The 22,369-nt window shown below is 35.6% G+C and overlaps 1 protein-coding gene across 6 annotated transcripts in view; it reads right to left on the reverse strand.

Annotated features, from left to right (window-relative positions):
- Positions 1-256: 256 nt before the first annotated feature.
- LOC150086828 (optineurin-like) overlaps positions 257-22,369 on the reverse strand; it is a 188,780-nt gene continuing 166,667 nt past the window's right edge. For all 6 annotated transcript variants that reach the window (XM_090371607.1, XM_090371604.1, XM_090371605.1 and 3 more), the window contains 3 exons: positions 18,563-18,741; positions 12,281-12,314; positions 257-415 (listed from right to left, as the gene is read on the reverse strand). In XM_090371607.1, the coding sequence (XP_090227733.1) occupies positions 287-415; positions 12,281-12,314; positions 18,563-18,741 (342 nt within the window). In that variant the 3' untranslated portion in view covers positions 257-286. The remainder of the gene's footprint in view (positions 416-12,280; positions 12,315-18,562; positions 18,742-22,369) is intronic.

The raw sequence follows: 22,369 nt of genomic DNA on the forward strand, positions 1-22,369 counted from the left end.
CTTACTAGTATAGTATGAAATTCTCTTATTTGAATTTTTTATGAAACCAGTTATAATGTTAATATAATATTCAACATAAAAATTAACTATTTTATGAATAAAACAATATGTAATACTAATTCAAGTACTTTTAATAGTTGTATTTGGTAACGTACTTTTAATATGCTAATCTCAATAACAAATACATTTCCATAACTTCAATATTTCAACTGGTTTGAACAAAATTCTATATATTTACAATACCATACCGAAAATACACATTTAAATCCTTGCAATTTATTTTACATTACAAGAAACAGTTCTCTTCCTGTATACATATATCTACATGGTTATGTAGAGCTTGTAAATCATTGAAGCCTAGGTTGCACCTAGGACATAAAAGGGTGTTTTCTTCTGGAGACTGTGGATGGTGGACCTAGAAATAAAGGGATGGAGAAGAAAAAGTTAGGCTGGGAAATATATAATCTAAACTTACGAGATGTTATATGCATATTTTATTAATCAATTTATTGGGGGGAGGGGTGAAGGGCTTTGCCAGAAGCCCAAAATCAGCCAAACCATAAATAAATGAATATATTAAATCTCAACTGTTGAAAAAGTTCTAAATACACAATTGAAGCTCTTTATAGCGACCTTCTTTTTAACATCCCAACACATTATAACATCCTATGTGGTTGGAGCTAATTTCTCATTACCCTAATGCCATTTTACATTCATTCAGTATAATGACATTGAAAAAAAAAAATTCTCTATAACAAACATTACTTTCTGCCTCTTAATCTGAATTTTTAATTACAATATTTGCATTTAAAAATAATAGAACGCTTCAAATATACTGAAGTAATTTACGAGCTTGCAGCCTGACCTCAAGAAATCATCTGTTAAGATTCCCTCTGTCTTTTCTCATAGTGTAGTAATGAAATGAACATCTGCTAGAAGTTAATTTCATTAGTTATAGTGAATGTTTATCGATGTGGTTCCTAGAAAGCAGATAGCTTTTAATGGTGTGAAGAGTAAAATTACAATGCAAATCCATAAAGTTATTGTATAAGTATAGCTTCACTTTTGTGCTTGGGGTGACTTTTTAGTTTATCAAGGTTCTACTGTACTGCCTTCTCAGAATAACTTGGGGGGGGGGAAGAACATTTTTACTTGAAAATGAAAGTTATTCCAACAGTAAATTTGACTGGAGAAAAGATTTCTCATATCTGTTGTTTAAATCTGCACCCTTTCGTTGCATGTTGCACATCAAAATGAGAAAAGATACCATTGGAGTATAATTAACTTTTTTTTGAAACCTCTTAATTATCTCCCAGTCAAGTCATCCTGTGCAGTATTACAACTTACAGAGCCAGAGGTCATCCCTTTAATAATGACTTTTTATAACTGTAAGTAATTGGTAAAATCAGATGTGCTCAAACAGCATCAACTTGAAAGCCGAATGAGTTAAACTTTTTGTTGTCAGTAGCTACAATTTTTCATTGTTACATGCACCTAACTAGCTATCAAATCATATTAAGTGTAATATTACTGGAGTTCTGTTTTCACTTTCCATATTTTCTAAAATTCAAAAAACATTTATTCAAAATAAATATGAATTTATCATTACTTGTCATACATTTCTTTGCAAATTTCAAAAAAAAAGAAAAATTATTTTTTTAATTCTTAATGCAGAGTATTTAAGAATTAAAGAAATGATTCAAAATTATACCACTTGGCCATTAGTTAATGATATTCAGTTGTCACAAAATACAAACTGCATTACCAAGGAGAACCAGTTTGATTGTCCTTTTCAAACCAATAAAATTTGTCCCTAGCAAGTGTGGTCGACTTTCAGATCCAAAACAGCTCTGGGTGGGATTGCAAGCTCATGTATTGCAAGTAAATTTTTGACCAATGGTCTAAGGAGGCACCTCACATATAAGAATAAAAGTTAATAACAGAGAAATTTGAAACTTAATTTTTAAGTGCCAAGTGTCCCTTTGTTCATATCATACACTAGCAAACATTGCCAACTTCACAAGCAAAAAAGCTTCAATGTAAATTAGAAAGTATATATACCATTTGGAAATTTTTGAAAATGTCCCATGGTGATATCCTACACAGAGGAACAAAATTTAAAAGCTGAGTATTCTCTTATGCCACTAGTAAGCAGAATTTCCCATGATGGCAACTTGATTATACCATCCACCAGCAAATGCAGTCAACTTTCACACCTGGAAGCACCTCCAATGCAAATTAGAGTCAATGTATTCTTTGGTTAAAACCTAAATATTCTTTTGTTTCATTCAGTATATCACTTTGTCAAAAATCAGGTGTGTGACTGGCAGAATGGGTGCCAATGAGTTGCAGAAATTTGCTATGAAGTATATACTGCCAGAAGCTCACTGCACAAACCATGGCTGTAATGTATAGGAGGAGAAAGACAGATAAAATTCAATTTCAACATATTAACAGAATGTACTCCAAAAATAAATAAAATGTCTTTATTGAATAAACATACCAGTCCATAGAACAACATGAAAAACTGATTATTTGGCAGTCAACTATGATTGGACGGACAATGGCCATTGCAAAGAAAGCAACTTACTCCAATGAGCATAACTGTAAATAAAGCTGCTAAGTTTTGCAATATCACATTTTTCAACTTTACCAACTATTCTTGTTCTATTTTCCATCAACAAACAGAAATTGTTATTATTAGCATCAGTAGTGGCAAATGAAGCGAGAAAGCAAGCTCATATGTAAAAAAAAAAAAAAACAAACTTCCCATTTCATCTATCTATTCCCTACAATACAGTTGCAGACAAAAAAACTGCATCACTTATGAATTTTGCATTGTGGTTACAGAAATGTTCAAAATGCATTTGTTAGATGGTACGTATATCTCTGTGAATGAAATCCAATAAAAAGACTCCACCTGATATACCTAATTGCCATAAATACCTGCCAAAGGGTAAAATGCGTAATTAATGAAAATATGAGAAATCGCGCAAATGGCAATCATGACAACCAAACATACATTTTATTGCATTTACGTGTACAAACTGAAATGACAAGTTAAGGCAATAGTATTATGTACTGTAAATCAGCAAAATAAGTCCTCAATATTTTGTTGTTAATCAACTTCTGGATATATGGTTGCCCAATTTCATGGTACCACACTCTTAACAATGCTCTCTTGCAGCTGAATCTTACTTATTGACTTCTTCTGAGCAATTTTAGATGACATTATGTACCAATAATTTTCAATAGGGTTCAGTCTGGACTGTTGCCGGGCCAGTCCAACACTGTAATGCCAGCATTTCTGAGGTATGATTGCACCTTGAGGGAAAACAATGGTGTAAGCACGTTTTAAGCCTTGTGAGACAAGAAGACAAACTCCTCTTCATTAAATCTAAATAGCATAAACTTACCAATTTTGCTGTGTGGCAAGGTGCTGAGTCCTGTTGAAAATAAATGCAGTTTTGGATGTAGTAGTAGTGGCATGTGATGCAAGAAAGCAAATGTATGAGCTTATGCAGCATGAGCCAAAAAAAAAAAAAAAAATTCACACCATTCCCTCCAAATGCCTGTCCAGTTCCTCCTTAAATTTATTCAACCTATCAACTTTCACGACAGATGGAAGTTTGTTCCTGCAATTAACCACCCGCTGGCTAAAGGCAAATTTTCGCACATCTATTCTACCTCTGTCCTTTCTTAATATGAATTTATGCCCCCTTAGGTTCGTAATCTGAACAAGTGGAAGGATCCCATCAGAATTCAGCGTGCTGAACCCATTCAAGGCCTTATACACCTCAGTCAGATCACCGCGCAGGTGCCTAGTCTCCAGCCACTGCAATTTGCAGAACTTAAGCCTCTCTTGGTAAGAGGATCCCTTCATTCCCCTCACCAATCTTGTTGCCCTTCTCTGTACACGTTCAAGCAAATCTACATCCTTCCTAAAATGAGGCCTCCAGACCTGTACGCAGTACTCAAGGCGTGGCCTGACCATTGCCTTATACAGAGGGACAGTCACCTCCTTTTCCCTGCTAGCAAAATTCCTATATATCATTGACATAACCCCATGACCTGCCCTGGCAGCCTGTCTGCATTGCTCAGAAAACTTCATATCTGACTGCAAAATTACTCCCAGGTCTTTTTCATTTTCTACAACCTTAAGTGTAGTACCACACAGTTGGTACATTTCTCTGAGGTTACTTCTACCCATATGCAGTACTTTGCATTTGTCAAGGTTAAACTTCAGTTGCCACTTCTTAGCCCATCTGCCCAAATTATCTAGATCCTGTTGCAGTGCACACTGCCATTAACAACCCTGCCAACCTTTGTATCATCTGCAAACTTCAACATTAAGCCTGATATACCTTCATCAATATCATTGATAAATATACAAAACAACAGTGGACCCAACACCGAACCCTGTGGGACTCCACTAATAACATTAGTCCACGAAGAGCAGCACCCATTGATTACCACCCTCTGTCTTCTCCCACTTAACCATCCTTTTATCCATTGTAGCAACTTACCCTTAATACCATTCTGCTCCAATTTGTACAATACTCTTTCATGCATCTTACAGTGTCAAAAGCTTTCCTGAAATCCAAATATATGATATCAAAATTATTTTTTGCATCCAGTTCCTTTGAAACCACATCGTAATATCCTATCAAATTTTTCAGACAAGACTTTCCCTTAACAAAACCCCTGCTGTGTCTGAATTATTGCTGCAGTCTTGTCTAGATGATTCTGCAATGCATCTTTAACCAGTGACTCCATTATTTTACCCGGAACAGAAGTTAAACTAACTGGTCTGTAATTACTCATGTCCCCCTTCGATCCCCCTTTGTGAATTGGGGATACATTTGCACATCTCCAGTCCATGAGAACCACCCCTGAGTCCAAGGATGCTCTCATAATTATGGCTAAGGGTTTGCTTAGTTGCTTTGCTGCCTCCTTTAATATAACTGGATACATCCCATCCACCTCAGGTGCTTTTCTTATGTTTAACTTTAACAATTTCTCCTCCACTTTGCTCTCAGTTATTACAAAATCATTAAGTATCCTGCTACAATTTGATAACCTTCTGCCATTTTGAAACCTTAATAATTCCTCATATGTGAATGTAGATGCAAAATACTCATTCAGTTTGTTTGCTATCTGAGCAGGATCTTTTTTTTTTTTTTTTTGATTTGGTAGTTGTTGGCACATCGGCTTCTGTGGCCACATTGCACCTCCCAAGGTTTTTGCAGTACTTTGATCCAAGCCCAAGGCGGGAATCGAACCTGCGACCTTTGGGTTGCCGGGCAGGTACTTTACCCACTCGGCTAGCCCGGTCAGCCTGAGCAGGATCATCAACAGTCAAACCATCGATGTCAAGTGAACCAATCAGATTCATCCCCTTCCTTTTAGAGTTTATATAAGTAAAGAAATCCTTGCTGTTTTTCTTAGCATCTTTTGCCAAATATTTCTTGTAATCTGCCTTTGCCTGCCTAACATCCTTTGTGACCTGATTACAGACTAGCTTATATCTGCCATAGGCTTCTGAGTAGTTTAATAATTTATATGCATCCCATGCATTTTTCTTCTCTGTTACGAGTCTCATTAGTTCATTTGATAACGATTTAGGCCTAAACCTCGAACAATATTTCTTAATAGGTATGAAACTTCTAGTAGCATCCACGATTAATTCCTTGAATGCTTCCCACTTAGAATTTACTGTTGGTAACATCGTCAGTTGATCCCACTGTACAGAATTTAAAAACTTTATGAGACCACTGTACTCACCTTTACGGAAGCAAAAACCCTTTCCTTTACCCCTGATGGTAATTAAATCTTTAAGTAAATCCCACATCAGTACACTGTGATCACTGCCACCTAGTGGTTCCTTTATCTGCAAATTCTTAATATACAAATGATCACTGCTGATAACCAGATCAAGAGTATTACTCTCTCTCTCTCTCTCTCTCTCTGGTTGCCTCTCGAACATGCTACTGCAGAAAACAATCATCCAGTAAATCCACAAAAGTCTGACTAGTGTGTGAGTGACCAACCCACAAGTTCCTGCCAATATCTGGGAAGTTAAAATCCCCCATTATAAGACATTCTGATTTACTAGCCCACTCTATTTCTCTGTAAAAATGTTCATTGTACTCATTCGAGTCATTAGGCCTATAACACACTCCTACTCTTATTTTTGCTTTCACAGTGCACACCAAATGTCACACTTATGTCACACCAAACTGACTCGACAGTGCACTTCTTTTGATTTTATGTTTTTCTTAATTAACAGTATAACACCTCCTCCCTTTCTATCCTTTCTGTACACATTGTACTCCCCAAATTCCAGTTCTGCATTCCTTATACCTGTGTGACACCACGTCTCTATCCCAACCATATCCGCCTTTGATGTCTTGACCAACACTTCAAATTCATCAAATCTATTTACTATACTTCTAGCATTGGTATACATGCTCTTATTCCTATTCACCCTAACACATCCCATATACCCACCTATTTCACGATGACTGCCATCCATCCCTGAAACCCCCAACACCCCTCGCTCCAGGTCGCTACTTATTCTAATAGAAGTTGTGCAAGAATCGCCTTCACCTCTGCCTGCGGCTACTGTTAAACTATTAGTCCTTGTATCCCCTCCCCGAAGCTAGCAGTTTTCCAACCCACCTAACACTGCCTTGATAGCATCAGCAAATATTCTTGCACTCTTTCTATTTAAGTGTATCCCATCCCTGTAGAAGCAGTCTCTCCTGTTAACAAGTACAGACGAGGCTGAAAAAAATTCTATCCCTTGAGCCTTGCACAATCTTTCCAGGGCCGAATTGATCGACAATGCTTTCATCGTATACTCCCTTCTATCGTGTCTGGACAGAATTGCAGACACTTTCAAATTCAACCCTAATTCCCGGCTTTTTTTCAACAGTGACCTGTACTTGTTAAGTAATTCTGCCGGTCTCCTACTCTTAATATCATTAGTGCCAGTGTGTACAACTATATCACCTTTTGTGCCCTTAAAAGATGATATCCGCTCTAAAACATCATCAACCTTTACCCCTGGCAGACATACCCTGGTCCTGTTCCACCTATCCTTTTTACAAAGCATGTTCCCCGTTTCCCTGACAATAGAGTCACCAACAACTACTAGTAGTTCCTGTGGGCCCAGCGCATTCTGCCCTGGGGTTTGTTGCTGTGTCGCGTTGATGTGGTGTTGATGTGGGCAGCTCTGGTGTTGATGTGGGCAGCTGAGAGCCTGATAGGCCCCTCAATTTAGATCCTTTGAGGGCATCCAACCTGTCCTTCAAGCTCTCATATAGGCCCATAACAATGCTGAATTGTCGCCTGATTTCCTTACATCGCGCACACACAAAGACATCCCCCTACGGCAATATCATGTTCCGTTCCAGAGAGTTCTGCAAACATTTCACAAGTTGCACATTTTTTTAGGCTGTGATGCGTTGGAGAATCATCCCCCTCAGTTCTTCCCCGAGTCACAGCACTCCTGCCACTTTGTGCCCGTTGCTTTGCTGCTCTAGTTTGGGTCATGTTATTTTAAATTAATAAGATTAATAAAATGTCACTACTAGGGTATCTAATAGAAACAGTGATGCGTATTACACTATATAATTATATGTTAGAGCTACCTAGTTGCCTCAATTATTAGGGATCACCATGTCTGTCGTGATCCCTAATAACGAGTTTCAGGCACTCCGCCAAGATAGCAGTGTGGTTTCTGTATTCTCCGTTCCGTTAATAAACTTAATTCGCCCCACCCCATTTGCTTGTTTTGCATCCCCAGACCATCTGACCAGTGGGGAACTTTACAGTCAGTGTTATGCAGGTAGGATGGTATACCTCCGATTTGTCTTCTGACATATCTCTTCTGAACATCCAGGTTGAATTTCGATTTGTCAGAACAGATGACGATGTACCATGAAACATGCGTTTTAGCCCAAGCAAGTCGCTTCTTCCTAATTTGTTGGGTCAACAAAGGTAAACTAATTTAAGCTATCTTGGGACACCAGAGACCATCTCAAAGTCCAGTTTTAGATCAGGAACACTAGCGTGCCGATTATGAAGGCATAGCCTTTTAAAATTTTGATCTTGGGAAGGCATAGTCACTCTCTTACGGCCTGATCCAGGTCTTCTCTTCACATCACTGGTTTTGCGCTTTAATTTCAGCACCTGGGATACTGCTGACTGGTAGCAGCCTATTTTATCAGTGATAGCATGCATAGAAAGCCCTTCCTGGGACAGAGCAACATCTACACTTTTTTTTTCTTGGTGTCAGCTGAACATATGGAGCAATGCATGATACTAATACTAACTCCACAAAACATGATACTAATGAGCATGTATACCCTTCTAATGCCGTATTTATAGAGATGGCTGATGCAATACCTTGCAATTACTATTACTGTCTGATGCAATACCTTTGCTTTGTAACAAACAAAACGACTGTAATCAAACTATCTTATGTTTCACTACAAATGTTACTTTTTTTAAGGTGATGCAGTTTTTTTGTCCACCACTGTAGTGTCTAGTTCTTCCTTGAATTTATTTAAGCTATCAACTTCCACTACAACAAATAGAAGTTTGTTCCAGCAATCAACCACACGCTGGCTAAAGGGAAACTTCTGTACATCTATTCTGCAACTGTCCTACCTTAATTTAAATTTGCGCCTCCTCATGTGTGTAGTCTAAGAAAGAGGAAGAATCCCATCAGCACTGAGCTTGCTCAATTCATTCAAAGCCTTAAACACCTCAATCAGATCATTGTAGGTGCCTAGTCTCCAGACACTGCAATCTGCAGAACTGAAGCCTTTCTTGGGTAGAGCACTTCCTTTTAGGCTATACCGTTATGCTTGAAAGTTATAAGATAATTATAATATATAATAAAATTATCCAACTAATGCCAACCATATAAATACAGCATTGGAAGGGTATACATGCTCATTAGTATCCTGTTTTGTGGAGATGTAAGCATTGCTCCATATGTTCAGCTGACACCAAGAAAAAAAAAGTGTAGATGTAATTTGAACTTTTGAGCTACCTATTTACCACAATAAAAACACTACAATTCTCCTACCACTCACTCTATAATACTATAACAATGGTGGCAAAATTCAAACAATACAACGGTTCTATGTATATTAAGTAGTAAGTTACAAAATCGATAGCTAAATTTAAAAATAAACTAACAAACATGACTAGGACTATAAAGCTATTTATAGAATATGATTTAATATGGCAAATAGGTCAATAAAACAGCAAATTTTTTCCATTCCCATGGGCTGAAAATTCTTTCATTCATTCTGATTTTGATTTCTCATCTCACAATTCATTCTTTTTGTGTCTTTTTCACAACAAACAGAAATTATTTTTTATTATTATTATTTGTTAATACATATATTAAAATTTTTGACTGGTAAGAAAATAATTACTTGTGGGAACATGGCCCAAGCAGTGAACTCTGAATTCATCAAACATTACTGCCAGGTGTCCTTTCTCATCTGGTGTGGAGACACTGACTTCACGTCAAAAGGTGTTCACGTAAGACACTCAATCAAAAGCAACAAGACTGTAGGTAGCATGCAAGTAGTTTTACATTTTCTAACCATGGCTGAAGATCTCAAAAAAGATAATGTACAGTTATGTTATTATCCAATTTTTCTATTGTTTCTGTTGCTAAATTGAATAAATATCTGTTATTATAACAAGTATTTCTCTTACTTTGTTCAATTGACCTGCAAGATAGTATTAGAATATAATAATATCAGTAGTAGCAAATGATGCAAGAAAACAAACTTATAAAGCGTCAGTGAAAAAAAAAAAGAAAAAAAAACCTCACATCACCTGTCCATACCATTCAATAATTTGTCTTTTGTCTAGTTCTTCCTTCAGTTTATTCAGATATCCACTTCCACAACAACAGACAGAAGTTTGTTTAGCAATCAACCGTACCTGGCTGAAGGCAAAGTTCACACATCTATCCTGCAACCATCCTTCCTCAATTTGAATGTATTCTCTCAGCACTGAGCTTGCTCAGTCCATTCAAAGCTTTAAACACTTCAATAAGATCATCTTGCAGGTGCCTAGTCTCCACATGCTGCAATTTGAAGAACTGAAGCCTTTCTTGGTAAGACTACCCTTTTGTTCCCTTCACCAATCTCATTGCCCTTCTCCGCACCTATTCCAGCAGATCTATATCATTCCTAAAATGAGGCCTGCAGACCTGCATACAGTACTCAAGATGCGGCCTAACATGGCCTTATTAAAAGGGATAATCGCCATTTTTTATCCTTGCTAGCAAAGTTTCTGTATATCATTGACAAAACCCCATGAGCTATCTTGGCAGCCTGTCTGCACTGCTCAGAGAATTTCATGTCTAACTGCATAATCATCCCCAGGTCTTTTTCATTCTCCACTACCCTGAGTGATGTAACACATAGTTGGTATGTTAATCTGGGATTACTCCTACCCATATGCAGTATCTTGAATTTGTCAAAGTAAGAAACTTTAACTGCCATTTCTCAGTCCATTGGCCTGATTTTTCTAGATCTTGTTGCAGTAACTTACCTTGAATATCATTTGTAAATTCAGACATTAAACCTGATATATCTTCATCAATATCATTAATAAAAAAAGAAAAACAATGCTTTATGGCTTGAAATGCTGAAAGTTAATATGGAAAATATGCACTTTAGTCAAGGCTTAAATAAAACCGGCACTCACCTCATGATCTGTTTAGTTGCAGGAATTAAAAAAAAAAAGGGGGGGGGGGAGGCCTCAGATTAAAAACTATCATAAGTTAAAAATCTTGGGTTAAAAATTAAAATTAAGCTCAGAGGAGGAAGAGGTGCACTGCGTCAGACTCTAGTTGTCAATTTTAAAACGTAAAACTGTAAAGTTATAATTAAATGATAATAAGGCCAATAGTCGTGAACAATGAACTTTTGTTAAAAACATCTTCAGTTGGCACTAAGGCAATGAAGGACAGAGGAAAAAAACAAACAAGCAAATACCAACATTTTCATTCGCATTACCCCCTTTGTATAAAAAAAATCCGTTCTTTATAATCAAGTCTTTAATGCCTTAAAATATTGCCATTCACAATATGATTTTGATTTTTTTGATGTTTTTGAGTTAAAATACCTCACAGAAAAGTTTACAGCTAGGAAATATCCAGTCAAATTAATTCAACAAACTATTCTAGCAGTCCAGGATAAAATTCATAACCCTAACAATCCTGTTATAAAAAAGCCTAACATTTCAAATACTTGTGTTGTCCTCCCTTACCATTGTCAAATCGCCTGACGTTTACGTCAAGTCTTCACTAACACAGATATTTCCTTAATTTTCTCCACTTATAACAAATTAGGAACTCCCTTTAACAAATACAAAGAAACCCACATATACGACATGGAAGACATTAATAATGTAATTTATCTAGTCAATCAAATCAGATTGCAACGCGTGTTACATTAGGAATACTACCAACAAATTTGGATCATCTACTACTGCAAATACACATGCATACTACCATGTCAATAGTTTCTGAACACGTCAAGGAAACACCAAGCTCTCTCTCAACACGTGCATACTCACAACTATAACCCCTCAGTTGATGCTGCAATCTGCAATTACCATTATTAAATTAAATTCAAGCTACAAGCTCCTTCAATACAAAACTCTCATAATAGAATGGTGTCGGCTTAATAGTTTGGTGTTGACATCCTCAACACCAAACTTCCAGCTTCCCTTTCCCCAATTTGGAATCTTGCACACATTAAAATATCATGTATTCAGCAAAACATTTTAGGTACTTAAAGTTCACACTGATTCTCTGTCCTTCATTTCCTTAGTGCCAACTGAAGATGTTTTTAACGAAAGTCCATCGTTCACGACTATTGGCCTTATTCTCATTTAATCATAACTTTTATAGCTCTGATCAACTGAAGCTTTTGCTCTAAATTGTATTTTGGTTTCATATTTGTTCAGATCAAATCCTTTTATTGTTTGTTTGTTTGTTATTTGGGTTTTAGAAGCATTAGCAACTAAGGCCATATTTCTCCAGGATATGCAGTGGTCATTCCCTGACCTTTCCGCATCCTCCGTATTTGGTGGTGACGGGGCTCGAACCCCAGTCTAATCAAGAAGTGTGTGCTACGCATTGCTGCTCCTTCCCACCTGGCTACGGAGGCGCCTCAAATCCTTTTATAACAGTTAGCCATCAGAGGTAATATCATTCACAAAGAATTAAACTTACGGAATCAGGCTCTTCTCTCCTGTGACGATTATGCCTATAAAAAAAAAGAAAAACAAAATGATTTTAACATGATTTACATCATTTTTAAGTTAATAACAATGATATTTCATGATTTTTTTTTTTTAAGTTCCCAAATTATTGCATAATTTTGGAACTTTACAACAATTAATTGTTAGCAAGCACACAAAACTTCCTTTTTTTGTGGATCAAAGCATTAGAAAATGCACTACATGCAAAGAATCAACCAGAACAGACAAAAAATAATGGAGGGGTTTCAACAAATTTGATCCAGATCTAGAAGTGATCATACTAAACCAAAAAAAAAAAAAAAGTCTTCTATATACTGCGTGACCGTACACTACTGAAACTGATCCAATAACAGTAATAGGATTGATTAATTTTTTTGGCAGTTGCATTCTAAAGAATGCTTGTTTCTCATTGTCAATCAGAAAGATTAAGTGGCATGTGTCGCATTACATGGCAACCAAACTCCACATAATTTTGCACATAATTTACAATTTGGGTAGATTTGTCCTGGCTACATATAAAATTAAGGCTTTCTTTAACTTATATATAATTTAATTTTATAGCTCTGATCAACTAAAGCTTTTGCTCTAAATTTATTTCAATTTAGTCGGTTTGGTGAATAATAGCATAAATTGTATTTTGGTTTCATTTTTGTTCAGATGAAATCCTTTTATAACAGTCAATCATTTGTTGTCAAAGTATAATTCTCCACTCACCATATGAAAGTGAGCACTGCAGAGGATTTCCACAACATATAACATTGTTGCAATAACAAATAACATTTTAGGTGCTAAGCTACTGCAGGGGAAATTGCTCAGTGGTACAGAAGGTATTCCACATTACAGGTACACTATTTCTTAAGTGGGGTTTTTTTTTTAAAAAACAAAATACACAATACACGTTTTTTTTTTTTTATCTAATTCTGCATGCAGACTCGGTGAATTTTTTTTATATCATAATTCTGATGACAATCTTTCAGTTTAATTGCCAATCAAATTGTGTCAAACAGTCTGACTGAGAATTAAATCAGTCTGACTGACTTGGTTGCTCTCGACAAAATTTCAACTCTAGAATCAAAGTATTTGGAGTGACTTGGAATGAAACACCAAAAATAGATTTTCATTAGAAACTAAAAAATTGAAAACTAACTATACATTAAAAACTACTTTTAAATGAAAGAATGTTGGAAAACATATCAAATAGTAGTAGGATCATCAAAATTTAGATATACATTTAAGCAAACGAACAGTGTTGGCCCGCAATTTTCATTTTTGGTGTGTGTGTGTGTGTGTGTGTGATGGAGTCTCGGTAACCTACTAAGTATTAAAAATATGAAACAGCATATTATCACAGCCCAGGCACTCCTATGCTTATGACATCTGCATGCCCTTTAGTAGATGCCTTCAGCTGGCCCTGTAAATAAATTATTAAATTATCATTGTTCTTTTCTAAGTCATCTCCTCTTGGCCTTTACTACAAGTGTCTCTTCATCCCCATCGTCTGCTATGGTGGGGCTTCAGAATTCTTAATTCACTGGTCCAAAAATACCTTCTGCAGGCGCAGCAGTCCTTCCTTCTGTATACTTGCAGGGCATGTAGAACTGTTTCTACTGATGCCCTGCTTGTTATTAATGGTCGTCTCCCTATCTACCTGGAAATTATATTGCATTTCTTGTCTTACCATAGGAAATCTCTCTCTCCTGCCTCAGTGGGAGATTTTGCTAATAATTATGAGAACTCTACAAATGTTGATCTGGCCAGGCTTTCCAATCTTGCTTTGGAAGAGTGGCAACACTCTTGGGATGATTCCTCTCTCGGCAGAGTCACATACTCTTTCCTTCCTCGTGTTTTTATTAAAGATCAAAATTTTAACTGGCTTCAACTTGGGTTATTTCCCACTTTCTTAATCACGGGACATGGAATTAATTCTCTAACTAACTATACAAACTAATTAATTAATTAGTTTGTATAGTTTTAGACTTGTCCCCTCCCCTCTCTGCTCTTGTGGCTCTGAGGAGACGGTTGAACATATTGTCCTACATTGTAATTTATATGTGGATTTAAGACAACAATTGTCTATCTGTACAAATGTATATAATTTAGATGATTTTTGGTGCCTGGTTGAGTCGGCGGACTCTCTTTCTGCCTTCTCTTCTTTTGCTAATAGTGTCTTCCGGAGAAAAGCGGCTTTATCAAGGAATAACCCTTGATTTTGTTATTTGTTCTTAATATTTATATATATTATTGTATTCTTTTTTTCCTGAGACGAGTTTCTTCCTTGCCTAAATTACTTTGTGTTTTGGATGCAGAGTTTTTGCGTCTTTTCCTGGAGACTTGTTTCAGGTTTCGCCTGGCCGAGTGGGAGAGATGGACCTCCCCTCTCCCACTTCGAACTCTGTCCGGGCTGCCTGAAATGATTTTCTGTGAATTGTATGTATTTTGTAAATACTGTAATTATCTTGTTAATATCATGGTGCTTTTGTTTGATTTGCTGTTTGCTCTCAGAATTGAGAGTAACTGATTTTATTGTGTTTTTGAATCAGCAGTTGTTAATCTTAAATGTTTATATTGTACATTACTTGTGTAGTTAGCTCATTATTATGTTGAAGAGATAGTTTTTCTCTTCTTGCGTTGTCTGTTTGGCTCTGAGGAGTGGGATGGACCTCTCCCTGCTCCCTCAGATCCAACCTTCAGTTGGCTGTTCTGGTTGAGTGAGATGATTTTCCTCTCTAGACTGTTTTACTGCTTCTCTTGCTGCTTGTGTTTTGATTTAATTTTGTTTTCCTGCGGGGCTGATTATTTGTTGTATTTTTCTTTCTTGCCTGATTGCAGCTGCAATCAGTTGAGTTTTTGTTAGTACCGTATAGTTCTTGGTCTAGCATTTTTAGTTGTAAATGGGTTTTGGTTCTGAAGGGTGAGATGGACCTCTCCCCGCCTTCTCAGATCCAATTGCTTTGTTGGCTGACTGGTTGGAGGTGTTGTTCTCCTCCTCCAGTCTTGCCATTATTTTCTTTTCTACTGCCAGTTGCAGTGGAAATGTATAGTTTTAGCTTTTGTTCAGCCCTGCAGGTTGAGTTTTTTTTTTTTTTTTTTTTTTTTAATGCTTATCTATGCATTATTGTTAATACTACGTGTCTTGTTATTTGAAACAAGTTTTGTTTTTCGCAGCTTGTGGTAGCAGCTTTGCACTTGCTGATTATGTACATATGTATATAGATTAGATTACTTGTGCAGAGACATTTTCTCTGCATATTCATTAATTATTGTTTAATACTTAACTTATTATTTTGATTTGTTGTACTTAGATTTAAATTTAGAATTGCTTTTGATTTGGTTAACTAATTTATTTGTACAGTATTTATTGGTTTTGCCTTTGGCATATCTTTGCCATGGGTGAGTTCTGTTTGTCTCTTTGTGTTTTGTATATATGTTTCTGCATTTCTTCTGGTTGACTATTTCTGTTAATTTTTTGGTTGACTGGTTTTTCAGCTAAGATTTTAATTACTTATTTTGTAAATATTGTATATTTTACTCTCTGCTTATGCAGTGTAATTTGTTAATATGTTTACTGCTATGTTTCATATCGGTGACATAAGTATTTATTATTTATCTTAATTTATTCTTTTAAGTGGCTATCTAATAGCCACTTGTACATTACCTATGTTCTTTCCTTGAGACTTTTCTTTTTCCCCTTGTCGGTGCAGGTTGGGCTTCCTTCCTGGCTAGGAGAATCTTTCTTTCAAAATTACAAGCCTTGAGGCTTCAAAATTTTACCTCTTCAAGCTCTCTCGCTTGTTAGATTTTCCAACTAGTGTTTTCCTCTTTCCTATTTCTTCTTTTTCCCGAGAGAATGTTTTGCTCTCTTTTCTTCTTCTACTTTCTTTTCTCCTACTTTCTCCTCCCTATTCCTTATTTATTATAACTGGGATTCCACTTGTTGGAATCCCGGTTATAATAAATAGGAGTCGGGACGCAGGTAGCTTGCTCCCTGCCTCTCGGCTGCTAAGACTCCAGGGGCGGCAAACAACACACATATATACTTACACACACTTACACACACTTGCTGGCTATAAATAACCTACAGATGCTACAGTGGTATATAGGGGTAACCCTGGAGGCCGCAATCAATACAAGAATACCTTGTTCCCTTGTTCTTTTCTGAAGAGCTTTCCAATGCACTCTGTAATGTTATTCTTTATTTTAACATATAGGCTTTTAATATTTCCTCTTTAGACACATCCAAAAATAGAAACAGTGCACACTTGTTACCTGATTTTCCAAGGGCCATACTTCTTCAATGATACAGATCAAAAGACAAAACTATACTGAAGGAATATTAAAATTTACTAAAATTCACCATCATTCTATCAGAAATTTAAATTTCTAAAGTGTTTCTAATATCTAAAGGGTGATGCAGATAGTTAAGTGTTTGTAAGACTTATACACATAAGCACTTCATTTTGGGTTTGAAAAAAACATTTTGTGTGAAGCCAGAAAAACTTTAGAACAATACTGTAGAAAATATTAGGTATCATTATAAAAATTTGGGATGGACACCACTGTGACTGGGATTTGTTATAGAAGATTGTCTTGTATGCCATATCAGATTACTATAGTTAACAAATGTAAAAATCCATTCTCATGTTCTGTGGTCCAATAAATCTTAACTTATTTTTCACTCTAGCATTCCAGTGCTTTGAAAAAAAAAAAAAAATATATGAACTGTTGGAGTGAAGAGTGTTATTCTACATTTTTTTTTTCTCTAAATGTGTGATATATACAACCAAATTCATACAATTTAAACATATTCTTGGTATGATTATAAAAATAAGTAAATTACCAAGGTGCACTGTGATATTATTTTACTTCTTTTTTTTTTTCCTTCTCCCAGTGAGATATTTCACATTTTATGTATAAGCCTGTCAACATATACTACTACAAATGTGTAGTGGAAAAGAGATAACTTCACTGGATGTCAACTAGGATATTGTTAATTTAAAGAAATTTATAAAAAATCAAAATAAAACTGCCAAAAATTATGATTTCTGTCTTTAAATCTTCAATGGAGGCTAACAAAACAATATCAATTAAACTGAATAGACTTTCATGTTGTGGTCAAAGTAAGAGACCTGCTATACAAAGGAAGAAAGAAACAGTTAAGGCCACATGTTGGATGCTTTCTCTGGCTAGGAATCTGATTATGGGTACTGATAGGTTGGAATAGGGTTGAGGTCATCCTTGGACCGAATTACAAACTTAGCTGATTCTGACATTGCTGGCGTAGGAATTATTGCACCCTTTCTCTCTTGCTGCTCTGATGGGAAAGTCTTGGAGATCTGAACAGTTTTGTCTTATAGATTTGAAAGGGGAGGTCATTCTTATACCAGAAAACTGGCAGTACCAGAGTTTCTTTGTTCATCATTCTTGAACTGAATTAAGTTCAGTTCAAGAATGACATGAACACTACAAATGAGTTCCCAACCAGAGTGCAAATATCCAACACTACCTTGTGAAAAAAAAAAAAAAAACCATGCACGTTTGGTCAAATTTGATTGTTTTTTTTTTTTTTTTTTTTTTTTTTTTTTTTTTAACAGTATCACACATTTTGAATTTGTTTAGAATGGTCAGATGGTAAACCAGGCCTATTTATAGAGAAGTTCTGATTCAACTCATGGAAAAATTTTGTAATTAATGTCACCAGTTATTTGAAAATGGTGACTGGTTTTCTCCACAATAACAAAAGCACTCTCATTCAAGAAATTTTGTTGGGGGGGGGGCTCTCAAAATGAAGCTGAAAGGGTGAAGATAAGATAGCATTCCAATCTTATTAGAATTCCAATTTTGTTTTGCTATTGCAAAACAAAACTGGTTCACAGTTGAAGACTGTGATGCTCCCAGAAGGCAGGAACATTGACACACTGATATATATTGGGGGGGGGGAGAATCACTTATGACAATGTAATTGTGCTTTTTTTCCTTTTTTCTTTTTTAAGAAAAATAAAATTAGAAGTTTCTGAGCAGACCTCATATGTAACAAGTTAATGGAAATGCATGCAAAAATGCTGCTCAGTCCTGAAATTGCAGGAGGACAAAGTTAGAATACTAGTATTGCCAAAGAGGTTAATAATAGTTATTGAATCAGGAAACCAGAAAACTGTTTCTCATTTTAAGTAATCCTAGAACTAAAATACTTCTGTTGGCATCTGGTTAAAAATTTAACCATTACTAAACAGTTATAAGAGCCACAAAAATATACCTAGATCTTCTTATCCTATCTTGCTCTCCAGCAGATAAATCTCTAGGTGTCTGAGACTGTAACAGCTGTTTTGTTTGTATCCAAAGGCTTGCTACTTCAGCTTTCAATCTTTCCACTTCTCTTTCTGCAGCCACTCTAGAGGCCCGCTCTGCATTAAAGTCCAGTTTATATACTTCAACCTGAAGCCATATATATTTTAATTATTTAGGTAAAATTGCTAAATATTCATTAAAAATTGCAGTAATATCACAATACACAAAACTTAATATATTCAAAACAAAATCTCTTAATTCTTTAGTTTTAGAAAAATTATGAAAACCATATAGTGGAAATAATATACCTCCCAAATAAATTCCAGATTGTAATATCTGGATGATTTTATATCTTTCCTCCCACCCATATTTACAAACCAAGATTTCCATAAAAGGGAAAAAAAAATTTTTTTTTCTGAAATCAGTTTAGATTTTTATACACACACACAATCGGAACTCTCTTTAACGAACTTCCATATAGCAAATTTTTTTGATTTCCCCCTAGTCATTACATTGAAAATAGTTTCCATATAATGAAAAAAATTTACATATAACGAACAGATTTCGAGAGACCTCGGGGCACATTGTTCGCACCTCTGGCCTTTAAGCAATAGAGCTGATGCTCTAGAAAGCACAAATTAAGAGCTAAAGCATTCTGCAATTTAATGGTTCCCGTAAAATCTACACAACTGCCTCTACTGCACCAAGAAGTCATGCTGGTCAAGGATTATCTATGTGTCCATTGGCAAAGATTGAGGCATATTCCTGATGTGGATATTGGCTCTGGTCAACCTGTTTTCTACTGTAAGTACCATATTAAAGAATTAGAAGAGAGTGATTTTCCTTTATCCCAGAAATTAAGCTGTTGTTTTGCAGAAATGAGTCATCCACACTTTTCCAAAATTTCATTTGTCTCTTTTTTAAATGGGAAGTACAAGTGATCTCTAAATCAGTCTTGTTTTAGCTGTTGTGTAACTCTACAATTCCAAGGGGGAATCCTCGAGTGTAGTGGAAAAAATGGAAGTGCATTTAAAAAAAAAAAAAAAAAAAAAAAAAAAAAAAAAAGAAATCGCTTTAAAATTTGGTATCCCTGCTAGTAGCGTGTTAACCATTCTGAAAAACCATGTTTTGATTCTCAAACTGTTTGAGGAAACAGAACCCAGTCGGAAGTTTGCGAAATTATGCCCATATGAAAATGTAGATGAAGCAGTTTTTAAATGGGTGAAATTGATTTGAGACCAAAACATGCTGATATTAGGGGACATTAATAAAATAAAAGGCTATGGCGTATGCATAAAATATTCCAAGCCAGTTCTGGTTGGCTAGAAAATTTTTAAAAGCTTCCATGGCTTACTCGAAAAAGTTATTTCTAGTGAAATTGGAGTTGTAATTGAAGAAGACTGTACCCACTGGAAAGAAACACTTTTGAAAAAATTATGGAGGACTATGAGCCGAAAGACATCCAACACTGATGAGACAGGTCTATTTTTTAATTGTTTGCCAAACAAGACTTTCAAAGGTGATAAATGTTTAGGTGGTAAAAAGAGTAAGGAGAGAATTAGTGTTGGTTAGTGCAAATATGGCCGAAAAACTGAAGCTTTTGGTACTAGACAAAAGTAAACAACCCTGATGTTTCAAAGGAATAAAGTCGTTAGAGTTGGACTACAATTACAACAAAAAGATTTGGATGACAAGTGAAATTTTTGAACAGTAGATTTTAAAATCCGAGACAAAAGAAAACATAAAAATCACGTTAGTTGTCAACAACTGCCCTGCCCACCTTTGCTCGGTAATTTCAAAACTTACAAGTGTGAAGCTTGTTTTCTTCCTTCTGAATACTTTGTCTAAATTGCATCAAATGGGCATTATCAAGAATTTTAAAATGCACTACTGAAGGTGCACCTGAATATGAGAATAGAAACCAGCCAACCAATCTATAGATTCTGTTATAGATTTGCAGATGTGCATATCAGAGTTGACAAGCATGTGGAACCAAGAAGTGAAGGAAATAATGATTAAGAATTGTTTCATAAAAGCAGAATTTGCTAAAATGCAAATTTAATAATTTGATCAGTAAAGAAATTGTTCTTAATGAATTTTTAGGCATTGATAATGATATTGTAGCTGAAAATCCAAGTGACCCCAACATTTTGGAGAGTATTCAAAATTTTTATTCTATTAAATGGCGATTCTAATAACGAATGAAGGAGGAATATTATCCACAGGCTATAAAAATAAAGATCACAAATTTACACTTTATTACATTACCAATTAACAAAATTAAATGATATGTGAAAATCAGAAAAATATTTTCCACAGGTTGACAAAAACAAAAATAAATTTACGCTTACATACATAGCTTAATTAAAACTGTAATATGTACATACTAACTAGTTGATAATTCTGTTCACTGTTTTTTTTTTTACTGGTCGTAAAATTAAAAACAGTAAAAAAGATGAGCAATTAATAATAAAGAACACAGCATGCACAAATTGCAACTAACATGATATGCACAAGTGAAATACGGAGCAACAAGTTTATGAAACTTAAAAAGTAGAAATGAAGAGAAGATTCTGAATATATGTATTTTATATGATTGAAGATTTCATGGAAGGAGAAATACATTTCATCATAATAACGTAAAAATCCACAGAATTCCAGCTATCAGTATTATTGCAAATGCAATAAGATCGAGTTTACTACCCGTTTATAATAGATTGTACTAACAGAAAAGCCCAATAAACTGGAAACTGCAAATTGTTTTTATGGTAGTGGCCTTCAGAAATGTGCTTAATCCAAAATCAAATGCAGTAAATCTTGAAAATTTTATAATTTCAACAACTGTGTTGAAATATCTGTTCTGCCCACACACCACTGTATTGTTCTACACAGAACTGGATTATGTGGGCAAACACAGCCTGGTTCTTTGAGGTGGGGGAAGAGTAAAGGTTGACATAACAGTTATTGTTTCAATGGTTACTTTCATGGATCGCTTGGCTGTTCATTTAAACAAAATACATTGTTCACAGTTCAGCATACATTCAATAATAGGATCACCTGTGAGATAAGAAGCTGGTAAGCTGTTCTGGTGGCATCTTGGATTTTTAAGTGTATAGTAAATTCAACTTTTCATTTGATGCTATATAATCAAAAATGTATTAGCAATTTAGGCAGATTCATGGATAATGATATTTGTTTCAAAGATGAACATAAGCTCAAGCCTTAATGCAGAGTTTGTCCTTAGTCTTCACTGGGGGCAGAATGATCCCCATTATTGAAAATCAAATTCAGTAAAGTGTACAAAATTTGATTTGATTTCAAATATTGAACTGAAATATCCCTCTGCAATCCCATAGTATTGTGCTGTCTGAATTACTTTGGTTTCTTCAAAAATTATATTTTTTGTTGCAATCACCATATAGAAAATTGAGGTGGTTTATATCCAATAACAATAACAAAATACATTGTTGAGGATGTCACAGACATTCTCTCAGACATGCCAGACAAGCTGTACTGGCTTGTCTAAAACGCTGATGGAACTGATATTCGGGTGACATTCAAGTCAAGTAGACCCAATTTCGGTGAAGTCCGGACGGTCTGTGACAGCCAAACCCTTGCTTGCACCTTCACGATGGTGGGACTGTTAGTAATCCTGGGTATAACCTCCATGCACAAGCACACTGTGGGTGACCACCCAGGTATGAACCAACGTAAGCAGGGGTCAAGGTGTGGCGCTCACACCACATGGAGGAATGCCGCCCTTCTGTGTTACCAA

Source organism: Mastigoproctus giganteus, chromosome 4 (genome assembly GCF_048544385.1).
Source record: "Mastigoproctus giganteus isolate SK-2022 chromosome 4, ASM4854438v1, whole genome shotgun sequence".
Taxonomy (NCBI): Eukaryota; Metazoa; Arthropoda; class Arachnida; order Uropygi; family Thelyphonidae; genus Mastigoproctus; species Mastigoproctus giganteus.